Here is a 24541-nt window from a genome sequence, read left to right as displayed (position 1 = left end):
AGTTGTAGAACAACAAAAGCAATAATATTACTATTTATACATAGGTATTTATGTAGACACCTTAACTGACAACAATGGTAACTTCTGGGTAAGTGAGTGGAGGGGAGATGGTCAAGAGAAGGTCTTTAACCTTATCTATATAAATGTTTATATTAAGAATGTGTTCGTGTATTATTTCATAACTAAAGAGCACCCCTCTTTTTTCTTGTCTTCTTGAATCTGCTCCTCTTGGGTCTGTGGGCAAAACCTGCCTGCACATGGTTGTATTTATAACCATTTTCCTAAACTGGATAATGTGTACCTGTTTTGTCTAATATCTGTAATTCTCTGCATTTGTCTGAGTAAGTCTTCTCAATTATTAGCAGAAAATTTGGGAACATATGCAAAAGATTCCTAGAAATACTGAGCCTGCAGTACTGCTGTTGATATAAAGGTTGGGGGAGGATGAAAATGTTATAAGTTTGATAAGAACAACAACACGAAAGAATGCAGAACATTTGGCAGTTTGAGTAAATGCATAGTCCTGTTTTAAGAACACATGTAATACCTACATTATAGCCATAGTTCTGTATGTGTCTGTCAGTGCTTCCCTTGTAAATTAATGATTCTGATTTTTAATAGTCCCCTTGTTCTAAAGAAAAAATATTTATACCTTTGTAGGAAAATATCCTGGAGTTGTGCCAATTGATTGTAAATTATGGTAAGGTATGGGGAGATTGAGTAATGCCATCAATTCTTTGCACACTAATGAAGTGATTGCAGTTTTGTTGGCTTTGAGGAAATATGTAAACAATGCCAGTGTGATGGATAGATTGATCATTTTATTGGACCATTTAAAAAATTATATTATTTCACTTTTACAGATTATTTTTAACAATACAGTCTACTCTTTGAAATTAGACAAGAAGCAGAATAGACAAAGCATAATTAAGAGTCAGCTTGAATTGATTTAAAATTAGTTACTCTTAGTTGAGTTTTCAAAGGTAGTTTGAAATTTACTCAAGTTTATTCTTCAAACTACCTTCTTCAAAAGTACTTCAAAATTTATTCTTAAAATTACTCTTAGTTGAGTTTTCAAAGGTAGTTTCTTATATTGGTTTGAGAATTATTTTTTCTAAGTTTTATTTTATTTTTAAAATTTGGGGCACATAGTAAATGTATATATTTATGGGGTGCATAAGATATTTTGATACAGGCATGCAATGTGAAATAAGCACATCATGGAGAATGGGGTGTCTGTCTCTTGGTTTGATCATTATTAAAGTTTACATCATTTGATGAGAAATTATTTGATGAGTACCATGTACACTATTCGGTTGATGGTTACTCTAAGAGCCCAGACTTCATCGCTATGCAAAATATCCATGTAACAAAACTGTACTTGTACCCCTTAAATTTATATGAATTTTTAAAAATAAATAAAACAAATACTGAAAGAAAAATTTTATTTGATAAAATATTATATCTTGTTAATTGCAAACATATAATAATAATAACATTGGGGTGTATATGAATGCAGAGTTCTTGAAGCAGAAACAAAAAGAATGCAACCTAACAGTACAAGTAGAATGTATTGCTATGAAAGCACTCTAGAAACTCTTTTATCATTGGATTATGTGAGAAGACAACAAAGTAATTTAGTTCTTTGGAAAGATGGACATTATCTAAGAAAGCACTAAATAATGCTCTTATTTCGTACTAATCAGATTATTATAAAAATAAAGAAAAAATACCATGAGAACTTAAGACTTTCAAATAATTTCTGAACTCCCTTTTGTTTCTCTTAACAGGAACTCCATTCTCCAACTTTAAAAATATCTACATGTGGCCCAAGTACTCTACATATAACCCAAAATACTGAACAGGTAAAAGAAGTTGTGAATTACATTAGATTTGTTCCTCTTTTTTATATGGAAGGCTTCTTCATGTATGTAAGCAATCTTTAGATCCTCATAAGACTTTACACATTCACATCATGTGAGGATCATAAACTATGAAAGAGGATTCTCACATATGAGAATCAGCTCAGCCCAGTAAAAGTAATGTGAAACGAGTACTATGAATCAGATTCTTCTGTTTCATTGCCTATTCAATCTAACTGCTTTTAGTTTGAGTGCAGTTTAATTTAGCCAAAGATCTCCTAGTGAGTGTGGATGAAATACCCAGATCTCAGATTGATTGAAGACTTGGCTTTATGAGTGATTGTATTATGAGTTCATATTCAGAGAGAATAACTTATAGGGTCATAACTAACTCTTCTTATAGGTGTATGATTTGAAAGACACACAAGGGTCTATTTCCTTAGCCTTTATGGCTAATAATCCCACTTTTAGGATTATTCTTGAATCTAGGTATTGTGTATCCAAAAGGTAGCTATAATAATAAACAGAATATTAAAATATGTGTTTTATTAAGTAATTGCCATATATAAAAAAGTAAATTCTAAGAAAGTAAAACATAAAGCACACTAAGTTTGTTGTTACATGAAAGAGGAGTAAAGGGGTTATGGGATTTAGAAGGTAGGAAGGCGGGAGATGCTGTTTTAAGAAAACAATCTGACCCAGTGCGGGGTCAGGATGTGAACTTGGATAGTGAGGAGACAAATGAACAAAAACTGGTCTTTAGTCCTTGAGTACAGCAAGGAAAATATGATATTATGCAGAAAAATAAGATTATTAAAGAAAAGTTTCCCTACCACTTCTCAGTTTGGTCTAGATTAGAGTTAGGTCAATTAGAGTAATGCACTTACTCAGCTTACATTTGCTGAACACCAAGTATGTGCCACATATTGCACCAAGATAAATTAGATACAATCACTATTTTCAAGGAGCTCACAGACTAGCATGGGCCACATACATAACAAACCACTGGACAGTGGGATAAAGGTTATAACTGACTTAGAAATGTAGCCCTTAGGATTTTGTTCTCATTGATATATAAGAACTCTCTTTATATGGATGATATTAACTCTTTTCCCTGCCATGGAACCCGTTGCCTGCTCATTACCAGGCAGGGAACCCCGGCTTAGGCCTACAGCACAGAACCTCCATCCCGGGCTGATAGCACTGAGTGATTGCTGACCTGTATCTCCCTGGGTGGAGCCCCCGGGAGACAAGTAAAAGACCTTTGACCACAACCACTGCTAAGGTCGTCTCTGCTGCCTCCAAGTTGAGGAGAAAACAAACACTGATATCACCATAGAGCTGTAATGGCCATCCCTGGAGTGCCAAGCCACAATTTACAGCCAGCACTCAAGTGGGAGAGGAGCCCACACTTTCAGGGCATTGAGAGGGAGCATAGCTGCAACTGTGAGGAAATAACAGAGGAGCAACGGGACTGCGGAAGAGCCTACTAACAGATTGCTATGCCTAAGCGCCACATATTGGATCACAACCCAAAGCTTCAACAACAATACCTCACTAACATAACTCCCTGTGAAACCAAAGACAAGAAGTCAGCTATTTAGACCCTGCACAAAATCTCAGCCCTGTGAAAACATCCAAAAAAGAAGTCTACTGACTGTGTTCAACCTACACTGCAGTTAAAGGAACACCCACACACGGAGGTAAGAAAAAACCAATGCAAGAACACTGGCAACTCAAAAGGACAGAGTGGCTTATGTCCTCCAAATGATTACACTTGTTCTCCAACAAAGGTTCTTAACCAGGTTGAACTGGCTGAAATAACAGAAACAGAATTCAGAATATAGATAGAAATAAAGATCATTGAGATTTAGGAGAATGGCAAAACCCAATCTGAGAAAACTAATAATCACAATAAAATGATACAAGAACCGACACATGGAATAGGTAGTGAAAAAAGAACCTAACTGATCTGATAGAGCTGAAAAAACACACTAGAAGAATTTCACAATGCAATCACAAGTATTAAAAGAAGAATACACAAAAAATTAGCCGGGCGCAGTGGCGGGCGCCTGTAGTCCCAGCTACTCAGGAGGCTGAGGCAGGAGAATGGCATGAACCTGGGGGGCGGAGGTTGTAGTGAGCTGAGATCGCGCCACTGCACTCCAGCCTGGGCGACAGAGCGAGACTCCGTCTTAAAAAAATAAAAAAATAAAATAAAATAAAATAAAAGAAGAATACATCAAGCCAAGGAAAGAATCTCAGAACCTGAACACTGACTCTTTGAAATAAGACAGTCAGACAAAAATAAAGAAAAAAAGAATAAAAAAGAATGAACAAAATCTCTGAGGAATATGGGATTATGTAAACAAGCTAAATCTATGAATTATTGGCAACTCTGAAAGGGACAGGGAGAAAGCAAAACCTTGGAAAAACATTTTAGGATATAGTCCATGAAAACTTCCCTAGCCTTGCTAGAGAAGCCAACAGTCAAATTTAGAAAATACAGAGAACCATGCAAGGTTCTACACAAGAAGATAATCCTCAAGACACATAATCAGCAGATTTTTCAAGGTTGAAATGAAACAAAGAATGTTAATGGCAGCTAGAGAGAAAGGACAGGTCACTTACAAAGGAAAACCCATCAGGCTAACAGTGGACTTTTCAGCAGAAACCCTCAAGCCAGGAGAGATTAGAGGCCTGTATTCAATACTATTAAAGAAAAAAATCATCAAACAAGGATTTCATATCCAGTCAAACTAAGCTTCTTAAGCAAAGGATAAATAAGATTATTTTCAGATAAGCAAATGATAAGGGAGTTTGTTACCATCAGACCTGCCTTACAAGAGATCTTGAAAGGCGCACTAAACATGGAAAGTAAAGATTATTACCAGTCAATAGAAAAACACACTTAAGTGCACAGATTGGTTACATTATAAAGCAGCCACACAAACAAGCCAGCACAATAACCAGTTAACAAAATAATAACAGAATCAAATGCACACACTTCCATACCAATCTTGAATGTAAATGGGCTAAACGCCCCAGTTAAAAGGCACAGAATGGCAAGCTGGATGAAGAACCTAGACTCCCCCCAAAAAATGCTGTCTTCAAGAGACCCATCTCACATACAATGACACCCGTAGGCTAAAAATAAAGGGATGGAGAAAAATCTACCAAGAAAATGAAAAAATAAAAAAGCACGGGTTGCAATACTAATTTCAGACAAAACAGACTTTAAGAAAGATAAAAAAAAAAAAAAAAAAAAAAAAAAAAAGACAAAGAAGGGCATTACCTAATGGTAAATATTTCAATTTAACAGGAAGACTTAACTATCCTAAATATATATGCACCCATCACAGGAGTACCAAGATTCATAAAGCAAGTTCTTAGAGACTTACAAAGAGATGTAGACTCCCATGCAATAACAGTGGGAGACATCAACACTCCACTGAAAGTATTAGACAGCTCATCAAGGCAGAAACTTAACAAAGATACTCAGGTCCTGAACTCAAGATTTGACCAAATAGGGCCGGGCGCGGTGGCTCAAGCCTGTAATCCCAGCACTTTGGGAGGCCGAGACGGGCGGATCACAAGGTCAGGAGATCGAGACCATCCTGGCTAATACGGTGAAACCCCGTCTCTACTAAAAAATACAAAAAACTAGCCGGGCGCAGTGGCGGGCGCCTGTAGTCCCAGCTACTCGGAAGGCTGAGGCAGGAGAATGGCGTGAACCCGGGGGCGGAGCTTGCAGTGAGCTGAGATCTGGCCACTGCACTCCAGCCTGGGCGACAGAGCGAGACTCCGTCTCAAAAAAAAAAAAAAAAAAAAAGATTTGACCAAATAGATCAGATAGACCTCTATGGAACTTCTCCTCCCCAAAACAACATACTATACATTCTTCTCATCATCACATAGCACATGCTCTAAAATCCACCAAACAGTCAGATATAAAACAATCCTCAGGAAATGCAAAAGAACTGAAATCATACCAAACACCTTCTTGGACCAAAGTGCAATAAAAATAGAAGTCAAATTTTTAAAAATCCCTCAAAATCATGCATTTACGTGGAAATTAAACAACATGCTCTTGAGTGACTTTTGGGTAAATAATGACATTAAGGCAGAAATCAAGAAGTTCTTTGAAACTAGTGAGAACAAAGACACAACATGCCAGAATCTCTGGTACACAGCTAAGGCAGTGTTAAGAGGGAAATTTATAGCATTAAACACCCACAACCAGAAGTTAGAAAGATCTCAAATTAACAACCTAACATCACAACAGTAAGAATTAGAAAATGAAGAGCAAACTAACCCCAAAGCTAGCAGAAGACAAGAAATAACCAAAATCATTACTGAACTAAAGGAAATTGAGACACAAAAAAACATTCAAAAGATCAACAAATCCAGGAGTTCGTTTCTCAAAAAATTAATAAGGCACATATGCTACTGGTTAGACTAATAAAGAAGAAGAGAGAGAAGATCCAAATAAACACACTTAGAAATGACAAAGAGCATGTTACCACTGATCTCACAGAAATAAAAATAACCATTAGAAACTGCTACAAACACCTCTATGCATACAAACTGAAAAACCTAGTAGAGATGAATGAATTCCTGGACACATTTTTCCTCCCAAGATGGAAGCAAGAAAAAAATTGAATCTCTGAGCAGACCAATAATGAGCTCCAAAATTGAATCAATAATAAATAACCTAACAGCAACAACAAAAAGCCCAAGACCAGATGGATTCACAGCCAAATTCTACCAGATGTACAAAGAAGAGTTGGTACCATTCATATTGAAAGTACTACAAAAAAAATGAAGAGGTACGATTCCTCCCCAAATCATTCTATGAGGCCAGCATCACCTTGATACCAAAACCTGGCAGAGACACAACAAAAAAATGAGAAAGCTTCAGGCCAATATCCCTGATGAGCATTGATGCAAAAATCCTCCACCAAATACTTGCAAACTTAATCCAGCAGCACATAAAAAAGCCAATGCACCACCATCAGATAGGTTTCACTTCTGGGATGCAACACTGGTTCAGCATTCACGAATTAATAAATGCAAGGCATCACATAAACAGAACTATAGACAAAACCACATGATTATCTCAATAAATGCAGAAAGGCTTTTGATAAAATTTAACATTGCTTCATGTTAAAAAGTCTCAATAAACTAGGTATTGAAGGAACATACTTTAAAATAATAAGAGCCATATATGACAAACCTACAACCAACACCATAGTGAAAGGGAAAAAGCTGGAAGCATTCCCCTTGAAACCCTGCACAAGACAAGGATGCCCCCTTTCTCCACTCCTATTCAACATAGTATTGGGAGTACTGGTCAGAGCAAACAGGTAAGAGAAAGAAATAAAGAACATTAACATAGAAAGAGAGGAAGTCAAACTATCCCTGTTTGCAGTTGACATGATTCTATATCTAGAAACCCCCATAGTCTTAGCCAAAAACTACCTTCAGCCAAATTTCAGGATACCAAATCAATGTGCAAAATCACTAACATTCTTATACACGGACAACAATTATGCTGAGAGCAAAATCAGAAATGCAATCCCTTTCACAATTGCCCCCCCACCCACACACACACACGAAATACCTAGGAATACAGCTAACTAGTGAGGTGAACGATCTCTACAATGAGAATTACAAAACACCGCTCAAAGAAATCAGAGATGACACAAACATGGAGAAACATTCCATGCTCATGGATAGGAAGAATCAATATTGTTAAAATGATCGTGCTGCCCAAAGTAATTTATAGATTCAATGCTATTCCTATTAAACTACCAAGGACATTCTTCACAGAACTAGAAATAAAACTATTTTAAAATTCATATGGAATGAGAAAAAGAGCCCAAATAGCCAAGGCAATCCTAAGCAAAAAGAACAAAGCTGGAGACATCACGCTGCCCAACTTCAAACTACTACAGGGCTATAGTAACCAAAACAGCATGGTACTGGTCAACTATCAGATTTTTGACCAAGCTGTCAAAAACAAGCAATGGGGAAAGGACTCCCTATTCAATAAATGGAGCTGGGATAACTGGTTAGCCATATGCAGAAGATTGAAACTGGACCCCTTCCTTACACCGTATACAAAAATCAACTCAGGATTGATTGATTACAGTCTTAAATGTAAAACCCCAAACTCTAAAAACCCTAGAAGACAACCTAAGCAATACCATTCTGGACATAGAAACAAAATGTCAAAAGCAATCCCAATAAAAGCAAAATTGACAAACAGAATCTAATTTAACTAAAGAGCTTCTGCACATTAAAGGAAACTATCAATAGAGTGAAAGGACAGCCTATAGAATGGGATAAAATATTTGTCAACTACACATTTGACAAGTCTAATATCCAGCATCTATAAGGAACTTGAACAAATTTACAAGAGAAAAACAAACAACCCAATTAAAAAGTGGGCAAAGGACATGAACAGACACTTCTCAAAAGAAGCCATACATGTAACCAACAAGCATATGAAAAGAAGCTTAATATTACTGATCATTAGAGAAATGCAAGTCAAAACCACAATGAGATTCCATCTGATAACAGTCAGAATGACTATTATTAAAAAGTCAGAAGAAAATAAAACCTAACAGATGCTGGTGAGACTGTGGAGAAAAGGGAAAGTTTATACATTGTTGGTGGGAGTGTAAATTAGTGTGGCAATTCCTCAAAGGACCAAAAATAGAACTACCCTTTTACCAGAAATCCCCTTACTGGGTATACAACTCAGCAATCCCATTACTGGGTATATATCCTAAGGAATATAAATCATTCTACCATAAAGACACATGTACATGAATGTTCATTGCAGCATTGTTCACAAAGGCAAAGATATGAAATCACTATGCCCATTAATGACAGATTGGATAAAGAAAATGTGATATATATATATATGTACCATGGAATAGTAGGCAGCCATAAAATAGAATGAGATCATGTCTTTTGTGGGAACATGGATGGAGCTGTAGGCCATTACACAGCAAACTTACACAGGAACAGAAAACCAAATACCGCATGTTCTCACTTGTAAGTGGGAGCTAAATAATGAGAAATCCTGGACACAAAAAGGGGAACAATACACATTGGCCCACACTTGAGGATGGAGGGTGGGAGGAGGGAGACGATTAGTAAAAATAACTACTGGGTACTGGGCTTAGTCCCTGTGTGATGAAATAATCTGTACAACAAACCCCTGTGTCATGAATTTACCTATATAACAAACCTGCATATGTCCTCCTGAACCTATAATAAAAGTTAAAAATAATAAATAAATCTACATGAACCCCCTAAAAAAAACTCTTTTCCCATCAACATTTTACAATGATATCTATGGTCCTCTCTTTCCAGCACACTGAAGATTTATATGTTTAACTACACACACATACACATTTTTCTCTTTGTGTCTCTTTTCATTTTTTTTAAGATAAGATGTCTTTTCCAAACCAGAGGTTTAATTCATCACTATTGAGGTATTATTTTCTTGTAATCATTTATAATGAAACAAGCATTTTAAAATGCTTGTCAAATATAGTTTGGAATGTGGATGAAATACCATGAAATGAGTATAATACAAGTACCCAGTAAAATGCTGAGCACTGAACACATGCTTTTATACACGTTTCTGAAATTAAAATTAACTAAATCATACATCATCATTCATGCAAATAACTAAAAATATCACACTGGAAATTGTTCCCTATTGTTATTGATAGCTCCAAGGTAATTAAATAACTATGATTATATCCAGCTTTTATCTTTTCTTTACAGGAACTTCATTCTCCAACAGTGAAAGTTACTACATATCCACAGACCACTATTAGGAAATATGTAGTACAAAATCCTGAACAGGTAAGACACAAACTTTTCCCAAGATATAATTCTTTAGAAGTTAATTGCTTAAACAAAAAGGCTTAATCAGTTACCAGATCCTTAAGATCAGATTGTTGGACTTTCTTACAGTTACAAAGTAAATTGCTGATTATCAGTATCAATAAATGTCATCTTTAATGCCAGACAACCAGGCGTCTATATATTCTGACTCAGAGATGCAATACTTCCAAGCAGGTTGGAAATTCTTGGGTTGTAAACATTTTCCTCTTCTATAGTCCCACCCTTATGCTACAAAAGACTTTTATGCACTTTGAACGAAAGAAAAAAGGGACAAAGTTCTTTTACAGGCTTCACATAAAAGCTCTGTCAATTGCTACACCAGGGGTTGGAGTTTTCAGACTATTTACCTTTGCCATGGAGATATGGACTAGGAAGATGAAAATTAAAGGTCAAAAGTTAAATAGTGCCCCTATGCCTGTATTGCCTGTGGTGTGTGAACTTTTGTGCCCAGAAATGAGTTTTTTAGAAAATTACATTATTGTTGTTTACTGAGATATAAATCCTTACATTTCACAAACTGAGATTCCACTATAATAAGCCATCCTCAACACATGCATTTACATTCATGCACACATACCCCTTTTTTAGCTGCAACAGGAAGCTCTAGGAGGTTGTAAGGACATCGGTTTCACAATTGGCAACAGTATGATCCAGAGAGGACTACAATAATTCTTTGCTTTGCTCTTTATTTTTTCTGCCATGATGTGAAGCCATCCTGCCCTTCCCTTATAAGATAAAATATTTACTTCAGCTGTGGAAAGGAAAGGGTTAGATTAGGGTCCTGCTTCCTACTATTCTGAGTGGGGAAGATGTACTAAGCTTCTACTAATATCTAAACCCTTTCTTCTTCATTTACTTATTTATTAAAAATAATCTCATGGCTCCTTAGCTAGGCAGGCTGCTAGTTGTGCATGTGTGTCGGTATGAACTTACGAGGCTCTGAGTCGAGGAGTGATTGTTTTGGACATTTGCTTGAGTTTTCATACATCCATGTAAATATTGAAAGGGCATGTTATTACAGTTAAATCAGTTGCCTGTTCCTCCTTTTGCAGAATCAAATATTTATGCAATGAATCTGAAAATGATGGAGGTAGGGAGGGAGAGGTAGGGAGGGGGAGATGGAAAGGGCCTGGGAGAGGATAGCATATCTTTTTCTGTTACTTGGCCAGTCACTTCAAACATTCCTCTTCTTCCTTTCCCTCTCTCTTTTTCTTTCTTTTTATACATAATCTGGGGGATATGCATACTTGGATGCATATTGCACTTGATACTCCTGGCTTTCAGAGTTAGTTCTAGATACCCATTATTTTCATAGTGTGAGAATTGCTGTGCTTGCCTAGGATATATCCAGAGAGATATAAAATGTCCAATCATTTGGATTCCAATCCACTTTGCCAGCAACTCTTACATGACTTTGGATGAATCTTTATTCTTTAGTTAATAGGGAAAAAAAAGAATTAATAACTATTGGGTATATACTCCGTGCTGGGCAATTTCAATATTATGTCCTGGTTAATCCTAAAAAGGTGAAAAAAAAAAATGGAAGCAGAGAGAAATTCAGTCATTTACTCAATAAATATTTATTGATTGCCTATTGCATTCCAGAAATTGCCCTAAGAACTGGAGGATAAAGCAGTAAACAAAACAAAGTCCCAACCTTCTTCAACTTAAGTTCCTAGCTAGTGCAAAACCATTCAATTACAAAGGAGCAAAATTGGAACTGAAATTGAACAATAGAGAGATGGGAGTGAAACATTTGCAAATGAAGGACAATTGATGATGGAGGTGAATTAGGATCTAATACTCACTTATGCACCCCCTTACCCACATGTAGTTACAAGAACGGAGAAATTAGAAGTATATATGCAAATACCTAACATATTGGAAAAACTGAGCCTACCCCTGTAAGACCTCATCAACATGACTGTGTTCAACTACAAACTTGTTCAACTTGTAGTTGAATACAGTCGTATCAATTTTTCTCTCAGGACAAAGTCCCAGCAGAAGGTTGAAGAAAATGGTCATTTTAAATCATTTAACTCTTTACATTATTGAGGAATGAAGCAAATTTCAAGTTTCACGATGCTTTGTAAATGAAAAGTAATCTAACTTGTTTTACAAAATAGCTTGAAAATCCTGTTTAGCTATACGCCCCATTTTATTTATCTAAGTAGATTCTTTTTTTGTTTGCTCTTTTAAATCCCCTCAGGAGAAGATTCTAGTTTAATTACAATATTTATAATAAGCTGAGCCTTCTAAACAGCAATTTCATCCTCTTTCACCTCCCAGCTTGTCTAATCTTTATTTCTTTTTCCTGTAATTAAAATAATCTCAATCCACATGTTCCATTATGATTTTTTCTATCTCTGTTGAGTCTGTTTATTTTTTGTTGTTCCTGATCTCCATTTGTCATCATTTAATCTAAGGATTTATGCATTCTGGTTAACATCTGATCCAGAAATGAAGGAAATACATTTGTTCCATTAGTGGATATAATCCAATTAATACTAATCAATTTCATTAATTTTCCAGTTGTGAAGCTCCTGCTACGGGGAAGACACTATACAGTCTCTCAACAGAAAGTGAAATAAGACATGTTTCCCAAATTAAAGGAGCATACAGCTCTTATCAGGGAAAGAAATAAGACAGGTCCACAAATAGCTATGTAGAATACATGATGAGATGTAGGATAGATGCCATGAAAGGACTACGGATAAATTATTATTGGAGTTCAGATGTCGGAGATAATATATTTGTTTGGGGGAAATCAGGGAAGGATTTATTGTGGTATTTAAGGTATTAGTATGATTAATCTTGTTGTTAGCATTATTTTACTACTAAGGAAATGAAAGTTTGAGTAAGTATAACTTGCTCAGGTCTTCTGATGCTAATTCATCACTCTATATCTTTTCCGACAGCTATTTTAGATGGTAGCTTTAACAAGATTCGATGACTTATTGGATATGGAGAAAAGTCAATATGACCCTAAGCTTTTTAGCTTGAGACACTGAGAGTAAGGTGACCCACTTAAAGTGATTGAAATGTGAGTGGGAGGAGAAGTAGATTTAGAAAAGGGTGAAATTTTGAGTTTTATTTGAACCAGTAGCATTTTAGGTGCATAGAAACAAAGACACCTAACAGGCAGTTAAAAAATGACTCAAAGGTCACATTTGACAGAGATGTGGGAATCATTCCTCTTAAAGGTATCATTGAAGCTATGGGAATGAGTGAGATCACTAAGAGGTAATGGAGAAGATTGGGTCAGAACTTTGAGAAATGTCTACTTTAAGTGAACAGAAGGAAGGAGCCACTTTCACAGACAGAGAGGTTATCAGCAAGGGATGTGAACACACCGTAACTGAAGCAAATGCAAACATGGGGTGCTCAACCATCTCAAGTGACCAAAAGGCCTAAGAAGATGAGGTTGGAGAAATAGAGTTTGACCATTAACAGTAATAAGAAAGGCTAAAGATGCAACAGAGAAAGTAGACAAATGGGATAATATTCTGGAAGACATAAGAAGGAATGGGATTCCAGGTACAGATGGAGAAACGACTTCAGGAAAAAAGAGAAAGAGAGAGAGAATGCATCTTTTTCCTTAAGTGGATGGAAGGAGCAGAAAAGAGAGATTTTTGAGATGTGCAGGAAAACAGAGAGATCTAATTAGATAGATTATCTTGGTTTTCACTGTAAATAGGAGGAGAAAGACGGAGTATAAGCACAGGAGTTGAGGAAAATGAAAATATTATCAACGTTATAAAGAATTTGATGAATACAAATATAACCACAAAGGTTGGAGGGTCTACTTGAAGTTGGATATCTTCAAATTGTAACGAGCCAAATCAGCAAATCTTTTTTTAAAAAATTTTCCACTAAGGTTTTGGGGCCTGGGAACAGTAAAGTAGATGTTGGGGATTATATATTTTGTTAGATGTGAGAATTACTGCCAGAGGTTCTAGCTGTTACAATTAAAATTATAAGATCTGCCACTTTGAAAACACCTATTAATTTTTAGGGTGGATCTGGCACCAATTCAAATGGACAGGTTGAGAAAAAGAAGGTGCCAAAATAGTAGAGTTGTCTAGCAGCTCATTTGTTGAGAAATCTAAAACTTCTGATTGAATTTATTTTATTGACTTATTTTCAAAGAATTGTTTATTTATATCAATTTTTGATTTACTTTCTTACAGATTTGGGGAAAATAATAGTCCCCTAAATTTGGAGGTATTTTTTTTCAGTAAGTCATTCAAGTAATATGACCAAAATATTCGAGACAGAATCAACATCGTTTGTGCCTAGACCATCCTTTGTCTTGTAAAAAAAATGATTGTTCATCGTTTATAGTGAACTTCATTTCACAGAAAAAAAAAAATTTCATGCTTTTGCTAAATTTGTTTTCCCTCTCTTAGAGGATGGTTACATTCCTAAGATGAAGGTTCATATCATTCCTTCTCACTCAGTCATCTATTCACTCACTATGTGGTACTCAAGACAGTCAAAGTCCCTGCCCTCAGTAAGCCTACTTGTGTATATTTTTGTAGAAAAGTTATAAGGGAATTATCAATATTATTTAAAACACAGTATGGATTTTAAATATTATATTACAATATTATTTAAAACAAATGTAATTTGTACATTAAAATTATAGATTAAGGGTACTTTAAAACACATGATATTACTTAATATTCTGCATTACCCTCCCTATGCTAAGAAAACTGAGCCTCTGATAAGGTTAATGGCCTACCTGATTTTCTGCAGCACATAGGAGAAGGAAGAACTGCAATATAGATTTTATGACTCAATGATTTCTCTCCCATTATACTTTCTTCCACTGATTTTAGTAGTCAAACCCAATGGATTTGTAGTAATCCAAATCCAATCCACTTTATAATTCTCATCTGTTGGCCACTTTGAAACATTTTTACCTTTGACTTCCTACTGCTTCTTGAAAATTACTCTTCCCTTAAATTACAATATTTTATCCTCTAAGACCTCTTGAGAAATGTCTAGTTCTATATTTGCTCTTCATTTGACTATTCAGCAATTGCCTGGCTTAATCTAGCACTAGTGAGCAGGTGATCTTGATATATATAATAGATCTGTAGCCTTGCACTCCCCACTTAGTTCCAGACCTGCATTTTCACCTATGTGTTAAACATCTATATCTGAGTGTCTATCCAGACATTTTTTTGTAAAAGAGTCAATTTGGGAGCTATTTGCAATCATTTGCCACATGTTAAAGGGATTACTATGCACTATGTAGTTTGCTAAGTGTTCTGGGGAATAAAAACATAATCAGACCTAGATTCTTATTAGGAGCACATAAAATGTCTCAACATTTTCATTTTTGGTACCATGTAATAGACTCCTCAGATTCAAGATCTCAGAGTCATCTTTGAACAGTACCATCTTTGATTATTGGGATAATCTTACCAGTCTCCTAATCTGTACTCTTCCTCTAATTAATCTCCCTGAAGTAAACTTCACCTCATACCCCTGTTTAAAAGCACATAAAGACTTCTCACTGCTTGAAGAACCAAGCTCTATCTACTAAGTGTGTCCTAGACATATAACTTACACTTTTCCAAACTTGGTGACTTTAATTGTTTTGTTTCCTTCACTTGGAATACCATTTTCTTCCGTTTTCTCATATTCAAAGACCACTTTAATCTTCTTTCAAGTGCCACCTAATCCAGGTACCCTACTAGAGCACCATCAGATGGAACTCAGTTTTTTTCCTCTGAACTCCATCCCGTAAGTTCTTTCTCTGTACATGTAAGGGCATTTGTCTCTTTCTACCTTGCATACATGTTTGTGTTCATATATTATCTAGATCAGGGATTGGCATAATTTTTCTGTAAAGAAACAGATAACAAATATTTTACATTTTCCTGGCCACATAGGGCCTTGGACTTTGTTTTTTATTTATAGTCCTTTAAAATCTAACTTCCATTCTTAGCTTGAGCACAGAATAAAAATAGGCTATCTACCATAGTTTGATGAATACTGATCAATATTAAATGCTCTTGGTAATAAAATAAGTCAGACTTATATTTTTATGCCTCAAAGCATGTAGCTAAGTACACTGTGTATAGCAAGCACTTAAGCATGTGTTTCATGATTGCACATAACTACCATAGGGGCTCTTTTACAAAAACAAACAAACACAAAATAGCTTCTAGGAAAATCTTTCTAAATATATTCAGCTCTAGATTTAATACTTCATCACCTAGACAGATTTGGTCACTTATATATTTGTTTTACCAAAGTCTCCAAGGAACAGTTGGTTAAAACACCTTTTGCTCAAACTTAAATACAGTAAGTATGTAACTTTTGATTCGATAGCATCTTCCCTTTTAAACAATCAGTGTTTTGGTCCAGCTGCTCTATGAGTATTTACAATAGCAGATTACAAAAATCCTAGCACGTTTTGTTGATTTTGAAATGTTCTTAAATACATTAACCAGTAACAGGCTTGCCTATGTGGTCTTCTATAGTATTCCCCTATATCACAAAATAAATGAATGCAAATTGTGTTTCATAGAAAAACAACAAACAAAACAACCCCAGATCTCCCTACACAAGTAGACTTCAAATGAAAACGAAAGGAAGGGAAAAGAACATGGTGCATATGACATTTATTTTAGACTCCTGGTCTGATTCTTATTAGCTCTTCCCCAGTTTCTTTCAGATTTTGGACATGTCACCAGCCTATATTTCATTGTCTGACGTCTTCTAGGCACTCAGCTAATCTTACAGCAATTTAGTTGAATATATGGAGATAAAGTGGCTCTTAAAGCCTCTATTCTGCTCTTAATATTCAAAACATATGTTGTTCTGAGAGTCTTAGCCTTGATTATAATCACAATTAAGAATTGTACATTTCAAGGGCACCCAATTGAGTTGCAGAAAAAAATCTTTAATATATTTCTACCTACTTTGTGGCCTAGTCATGCTGAAATATGTTTATTTTGCATTTCTCCAACAATTTTTGCATAGAAAGAAATCTTCCAGTGAACCCAATTTAAATGAGATTGACCTCATGCTTGCATACCTCGAAGGAAACTCATTATATCTTGCCTTAGGAACAGAGAGAAAATTATCTTTTCCACTCTCCACCAATCTCCACAAAAGACGTTATTAGGCCTAGTAAAATGTAATAGGAGAAATCCAGATTGTTCTTTTTGATAAAGGGAACTACCTTTATTATTATTTCCTTGCATCTACCAACATTATTGGGATGTCATTCCACTCTCTTCCTAAGGACGGCCACTACCTCGGAGCCTATTAGACACTGGATATTTGCCTAATTTAACATTACTCTGAAAAGACAACTTTCAAAACAAAACATATAATTTACTATCATTTTAGGAACCACTGTCTCAATTCCTAAGAGGAAGCCATTTCTTCCCAGGAAACAACGTTATTTATGAAAAAACAATAAGAAAAGTAGAGAAGCTAAATACTGACCAGGTAAGTAATGTTTGTTTAAAAACTTGTTTTTAAGTGTATAATTTTGAATTGTGAGTATTTTAATAGAGCTCAAGTGACATTCAACTGTGAAGTGCAAGGCAAGACCACCATGACTTATAATATGCTATGATATCTAGAACCCTTCATACCATCCTTAATACTTTCATATCCATTTTTCATGTGAAGTATTATTGTCCCCTTTTTACTGAAAGAAAATTGAAACCAGGATATGTGAAGTCACATAGAAAATTAATGGCAGAATCTGAACTTAATATAGATATCCCAATGCCTTGTATGTTATCCTTTAAACTGGTCCAACAAAAATCATAATTTAAAACATAATTTTGTTCTAATTCTTTTAATATAGAATGAATTTTAAATGAACAATACATAGGAACAGATATGTGAAATACCATATACTGTAAAAGATCTAGAAAACTAAAGCTTCTAGTACATTAAAAAAATTCTGTTACGCTCAAATCGACAGACCAAGTATAAAACTGCAGCAAGGCCACAGTAATTCCATGGCATCTAGAGCCACAAGTCCTTCATGCAGAGTTGTTACTATAACGAACTGAGGTTTCATATTGCTCTTCTCAGTTCATACAAGCATGTCCAGTCCAATGTCCAGGACTTGTCTGTTGGACATTCTTGAACTAGGGCAGTGTATTAGTTTCTTAGAGCTGCTGCAACAAAGTACTACAAACTGTGTGGTTTAAAACAACAGAAATTTATTGTCTCACAGTTCTGGAGGCCAGAAGTCTGAACTTACTGTGTTGGCAGGGCTATGTTCTCTCTGAAGCTGCTAGAGAAGGAACTCTTCCATTCCTGTCTCCTTGCTTTTGGTAGCCTCAGACATTCCTCGGCTTGTAGATGCATCACTGCAGTACTTTGTCTTCCTATGGAAACTTTCCTGTGTGTCTTCACATCATCTTCTGTCTGTGCATGTTTGTTTCTGTGTCCAAATTTGCATTGTATTAGGGCCATCCTAATGACTTGATTATCTCTATAAAGACTCTGTCTCTAAATAGAGTCACATTCTGAGTTACTGGAGTTAGGACTTCAGCATATCTTGGCTGTGGGAGGGTACAATTCGACTCATAATAGGCAGTTAAAACACTATCAAATCAGTTTTGATAACAAAATCATTTTTTTCATATGCAAATCAAACTGACTAAAAAATGATATCTTTTCCTTTTTGAACTCTTTGGCATAAGAACTCATTTTATTTTTATGAGCACTTGTGGACATACCAGATTCATAGGAACTAATACATTATTACTTATTTGTGTTCAGTTAAAATGAAGCCAACTTTCAGAATCATAAACATGCAAATATTTAACATTTTGGTTTGCTTGGAAAGCTGGATATAGTCTGAAGGGTTTGCTATGATCTGTATTGAACACATATCTTACAGAGGAGCAGCAGAATATTTCTGGACATTATGATACCAAGTAGAAAAAATTTCATGAAATGTACCTATTCTTCAAGGAGTGTTTTCCTTTATAACAAATCAAATTATAACATCTGTCCTTTATCCACCTGGGCTATAGAAAATAAGTTTGACACGTTTTAAATAATAAGGAATGTTAGAGGCAAATCATTTCATGCTGCTTCTAGCTTCTTATTTTCAAGAGAACAAATAGTGTTTCTAATTATTGACTCTAGAGTAAAAGATTGAATATCTTGTACATTGTTGCTGTGCAGCTGGAACAACTAAAGACTAGCTCCTTTAAGAGAATACTGCAGCTATTTACTGTTCTTGAGTATTTACTTGTTTATGCCCACTTCTTCTTATTAATTACTTAAACAGTTTGGGAGTTTGGGAACCGCCATGAAAGCTACCCAATGTAAAAGGAACCATGCAGATAGAGCAAACTTCAATTGCTTTGTCCTAGTAGTTTCCTCAGTGATGGAGATAAACTAGGACAATCTGAGTAAAGCCAAAGTCTGGATGAACCTGTTTACCGTCACATGTGACCAAATCAAATAGGACTAGCTCTTAGGAGATGAGAACTGTTCAAGAAAAAAGAGATCTTTGTAGTGGAAGGGTGGTAAAGTGGTGCCAGGTGCAAGATAACTATCCAGTTCATATGATTTGTACTCATCATAATTCTTTTTACTCTATCAAAAAGGAAAAACAATATGACAAATCAGAAATGTTTGATCTTTTTGTACTTTAAAAATTCAGCTTATTATGTATTTTAAAAATATGATGAATATATGAACATTTTGCTTTAGAAAAAGAACTTTAGTAGTCAGGTGTAAGAATTAAAAACTGAAAACCTGCTAAGACCTCAGTGGTACCAGTAAATGGTTCATAGGCCAAATGGGCTCAGGTAACCTGCAAGGCACCACAGATGACAGGAATGTCAGTGTTCTATTCAAGAGACAACTGGACAACTGATACACTAACAAAGGATTTTTTTTTTTTTTTTTTTTTTAAGACGGAGTCTCACTCTGTCCCCCAGGCTGGAGTGCAGTGGCACGATCTCAGCTCACTGCAACCTCCGCCTCCTGGGTTCATGCCATTCTCCTGCCTCAGTCTCCCGAGTAGCTGGGACTGCAGGTGCCCGCCACCATGCCCGGCTAATTTTTGGTATTTTTTAGTAGAGACGGGGTTTCACCATGTTAGCCAGGATGGTCTCGATATCCTGACCTCGTGATCCACCCGCCTTGGCCTCACAAAGTGCTGGGATTACAGGCATGAGCCACCGTGCCCGGCCAGGACGATTTTTAAGAAACAGGTTTTGTTTTCTTTATTACCCTCTAGTGATGTGTGCTTTCCAAGAGTTTCCTAACTTGCTTTGTGAGGAACATACTGTTTTGTTTTGTTTTATTCCTTCAGGAGAGGTTCTATTTCAATAGCCTACAGGCTCTCCGATGAGTAATAGTCATCTCAGACTATCAGTGTAATTTTACCTCATTCCAATATATGAAGATATTTAGTAACATAAAAGATAATAATAATGTAACATACGTTCACCCCCAAAATTCCTACACTGTAAAGATTTTAGGGCTAGTATATGTACAAAGTGTGTAATATTTGAAAAGAGTCTAGAGAAAATGATACCATGAACTTATTCTATGACCTTTATTATCTTTATATCTACCAAGGCAACTTCTATTTGTAAAATGTGTTTGTTATATATATTTCATTTTTTTCAAAATATTTTTTGTATACATGAAAAGGTAATTTTTATTCATGGAAAAATTTTAAAGTATAAAAAAATTGAGAGGCATAAAAAGAGCATTGAAAGGTATACGGTGACAGATAAACCTCCTTATCCAGACACTTTTGTCCCCAGTTTCTCCTCCCAGAAGCAGCTACTCTTAAAACTCTTTTGGTCTATGCATTTCAAAGCAGTTATATATATTTGTAAATGTATATGTCACTTAAAAAAAAGTTACAGCAGAAAGAGTATACTATTTCATTCTTTTGCACTTTGTTTTTTTTCATTTAATATAGCTTGAAAATTATTTCATATGAAAATTTAAAATATGAAGTGTTTTACTGTATTAATATAGGTCAACTTTCCATAGTCAAAAGGATATAGTGCATTACATTTATACTTTCAAAATTAATTGTATGTGCATACATATAGCACTGTGATTCAAAATACAGTATGTTTCTTTTGAAAACAGGCTTCCAGATGTCTCTTATCGAAGTAGAATAATCACAGGATAAGAAAGCAAATTCAAGTATGCCTGAAATCCCCCAAACTAAAATAACTAGATATCTTTTCTTAGTCCGTGCTCTATACTTACCAGAAAAAAAGCCATGACAAATAAGCAGATAACAACGATTTAGTTGAAAAACAACAAATTCCAGAATATCTTGGGGTCAGTGCAAATTCAGCCTAATATCCTAAAAGAAGTCTAAGCTGGAAATCATGAGTTCCAGTCCCAAGTTTGCCATTAATTAATTGTGTTATTATGAGCAAATTCTCTTACTTTTCTAGACCTCAGAGTTTTTTTTCCATCTGCAAAATTATTAGGGTAAATGATAAAGTTGATGATGATTATGAAAATTATGATGATGCGATCATAATGATAATGTTTGTTACTCACCTACTTTGTAGTAATCAACTTATAGACATTAGTTTATTTACTTCTCATAGCACCCCAATGGAAAATGTACCATCTTCACTTTTATAAATGGGAAAACAGAGGCTCATAAAGGTTGCATACACAGTTTCTCAAGATCAGAGTTAGTGATAAAATCAGTTAGAATCCATGTTTTCTAGGTCTGAAGTTTCAGTGGCTGGCTTTTTTTATCTTTTTAATAAATTTATCCTTAAGTTTCATAAGGATAAGAACTTTGCTCCCCACCCACTGTGACTCTAATATGCTTCCTGACATTGAAAATCACTATACTATATTATTTTTTCATTTTAAATTTATCTATATCTTCAGTATTATCGTGTTTTATGTAATTAGATTCTGAAGTGCCTACTGAATCATCAAAGTAATACTAATATTAATATTCATTATTATTTTAGTGTTAAGTATAGCTGGAATATTAATTTAATTATAACATGCAATGCCTTGGCCAATCTAGATAAGTATTTGGATGGTCACGACAACTTGATCAAATAAAAGCAGAATTCAATACAAATTTTCTATCACTAGTTAAAACTATAAATCCTAGGGTTTGAATTGTAGTGAAAGAAAACATTAAGTTAAAAAAAACATGGTTTCAGATGTTTTTCTTGATTAGTAATGTTTATCCTAAGTGGCTGTTTTTGGCATGTGTATGTGTCTTAGGAGTGCCATCCTCAGGCTCAATGCCATCATCACATTGTCCAACAGCCCCAGGTCATCCACTCTGCACACTGGCAACAACCTGATTCTAGCCAGCAAATCCAAGCCATCACAGGAAATGATCCAATTTCTACACATACTGGAAATGAACTGTGCCATAGTGGATCAAGCCAGATTTGTGAGCAGGTAAGATCAATCAGCTGATTCCTTAACAAACTGAAATAACATTCTTGAACTCTTCTCATACCACTGTGCAGGTACTCCCATTAAATTTTCATCAAAATACTGAGAAGTTATACCACTGGTATTTGTGCCTTGTCATAGCATATTTAGAACAAATCTTCCCATCTTCTCTCAGAAGACAAAACAATTTAGGTCCACTAAGACATTAAATCTATGAGGTTAGTTATGAACTGGTTAATGAATACCTAATCTGTAGTGGATCTTCAGTTCTAAAATGGGCCCAATAGTTGTGCAATGTTAAATATTTTCATGAGGTATCATATTTAAATGAACAATAAATTGGCAGTTATATTATCTAAGATGATTTCAATGGTCACATTTCACAAACTGGTATTTACTTCCTGTATGTCTTCTTTGAGAATATATACATACTTTCTGTATGTCTTCTTTGAGAATATATTATTTGACTTGAGAATCAAGTCAAAATATGTATAGATTTTATTATGTATCACATTGACAAAATAGAAACTAGAACTTAGTTGCTAAGGAGAAATCTCATGTAATACAATTCTTGGTAATTTATGTTATGAAGACTTTGGAATCTTGTAAACATCTGCTATACAAGTGTTGAAGGAAAAATATTTTCTTGTATCTTGGTAAAACTAACATTAATAACTAGAACAATAGGGAATCAACCATCACTTGTATTTTTCTAGATCTCCAATTGACCTCTTTCATAGGCACCTCTTACTAAAAGACAAAAGAATATAAGAAAAAATAAAGAAGGAGCCAGTCCACATAAGAATTTGATTGTTGTATATTAAATATACATGAGATTATTTCTAAGAACTGAAAATTTGAAATATACATTCTGGCCACATTAGTCAAAAAGAACTACAAAAGATTTAAAATCCATGTTTTGTCAATCTAAGAAAAGCCTAGAGCCAGGTTCAGCGACTCACATCTGCATTCCCAGGACTTTGGTATGCCAAGGCTGGAGGATCTCTTGAAGCCAGCAGTTCAAGACAAGCCTGGTCAACATAGTGAGACCCTTGTCTCTACATTTTTTACAGTTTTCTAATTTAAAAAAAGCCTAAAAATGTCTTTCTTCTGTATATCTGCATAGAAACATTGGCCTCTAGGATAACTCATAGAATATAATCCAGAAGGTATTGAATATTTACCTTAAGTGAATTAGATACAACTATAAAAAAACCATTTTATTAGATTAGATCATTTGAAATTGTCATTTTTGTAGGTTGAAACTGGCATAATAGCAACAATTTTATACAGTTCAACCTAATCCTTAACTTTGCTTTGCCTTAGTTTCCTCTAATAGGGGAAAGTGGCAGGCACATATAAAAGCATAATACAAACCAAAGTGTTTTCAGTCATAAAAGAGGAAGAAGCAACACACTTTGGGAACAAAAGAGTGAAGAAATTAATTTTGGCTGAGAAATCGAGGAAGGCTGTGTTGAGGAGGAAGTAATTAACCTGGGCTTTGAAAAACGGGCAGAATTTCCATATACAGTATTGATATTGCATGGAAATAATATCCTAGGCAGAGGGAACCACATAAACAAAGTTATAGATTTGGGAAAGTAAATTCTGGGTTTCAGAAAAAGTTAGGGGTTTGATTTTTATGGCATGAAAGACATGCGACAAGGAGTATTACGGTGTAGTGTTAATATGATACATTAAGGCCAGGTCATGAGATTCTCAAGTGTTAATTTAAAGACTTTGGGCTTTCTTTAGTAGGCAATGGAGGATGAGTGAAGGTTGCTGAGTAGGAAAATACTAATAGATACTATGGCTAGCATATTAATTTTCTTCTTACAACGATCAGATTAGGAAGGTGCTATTGTTATCCTTATTGCTCATATAAGGTAACCGAGTTTCAAAGAGTTTAAAATATGTGCAAAGACTTACACAGCTAGCATGTGGTACAGCCAAGATTTATACATATGTAGGCTGACTCCAGAGCCCATTGATAGTTCCTCCTTGAATTTGGGTCATTTATGTGGAGAGTCCTTGAGCAATAGTATAAAAATAAAGAAAGCACTTGGTTAAGAAGAGTCTGACACAGGGAAGGTATTGGTGATAGAAAGCAGACTAGTTTCAGGGTATGGAGACCTGAGTTCTTGTCCTAACTCTGTTCCTCTCAAGCTATATGTTCTTAGTAATACAAAATCTCTCAGCAACATCCTCATCCATAAAATACTAAATAAAAATATGTGCTGGAAATTTTTTATAAACTACAAAGTCTACAACTTGAAAAAAATCAATGGGGAAAACTTTGCAAAGAAAATATTATTAGAAGCTATTTTAAT

The 24541-nt window shown here is 35.1% G+C and overlaps 1 protein-coding gene across 3 annotated transcripts in view; it reads left to right on the top strand.

The window, feature by feature from the left end:
- The window catches only part of POF1B (POF1B actin binding protein), a 108979-nt gene that overhangs the window by 13816 nt on the left and 70622 nt on the right, over positions 1–24541 (top strand). For 2 of the 3 annotated variants that reach the window (XM_021932870.2, XM_031660621.1), the window contains exons 3-6: positions 1791–1865; positions 9669–9749; positions 17163–17264; positions 22032–22214. In XM_021932870.2, coding sequence (XP_021788562.2) covers positions 1791–1865; positions 9669–9749; positions 17163–17264; positions 22032–22214 — 441 coding nt within the window. The remainder of the gene's footprint in view (positions 1–1790; positions 1866–9668; positions 9750–17162; positions 17265–22031; positions 22215–24541) is intronic. The other variant, XM_031660622.1, reaches the window with a different exon arrangement.

The sequence above is a fragment of the Papio anubis genome, chromosome X, assembly GCF_008728515.1.
Source record: "Papio anubis isolate 15944 chromosome X, Panubis1.0, whole genome shotgun sequence".
NCBI lineage: Eukaryota > Metazoa > Chordata > Mammalia > Primates > Cercopithecidae > Papio > Papio anubis.
This window is presented reverse-complemented; position numbering and strand designations above follow the sequence as displayed.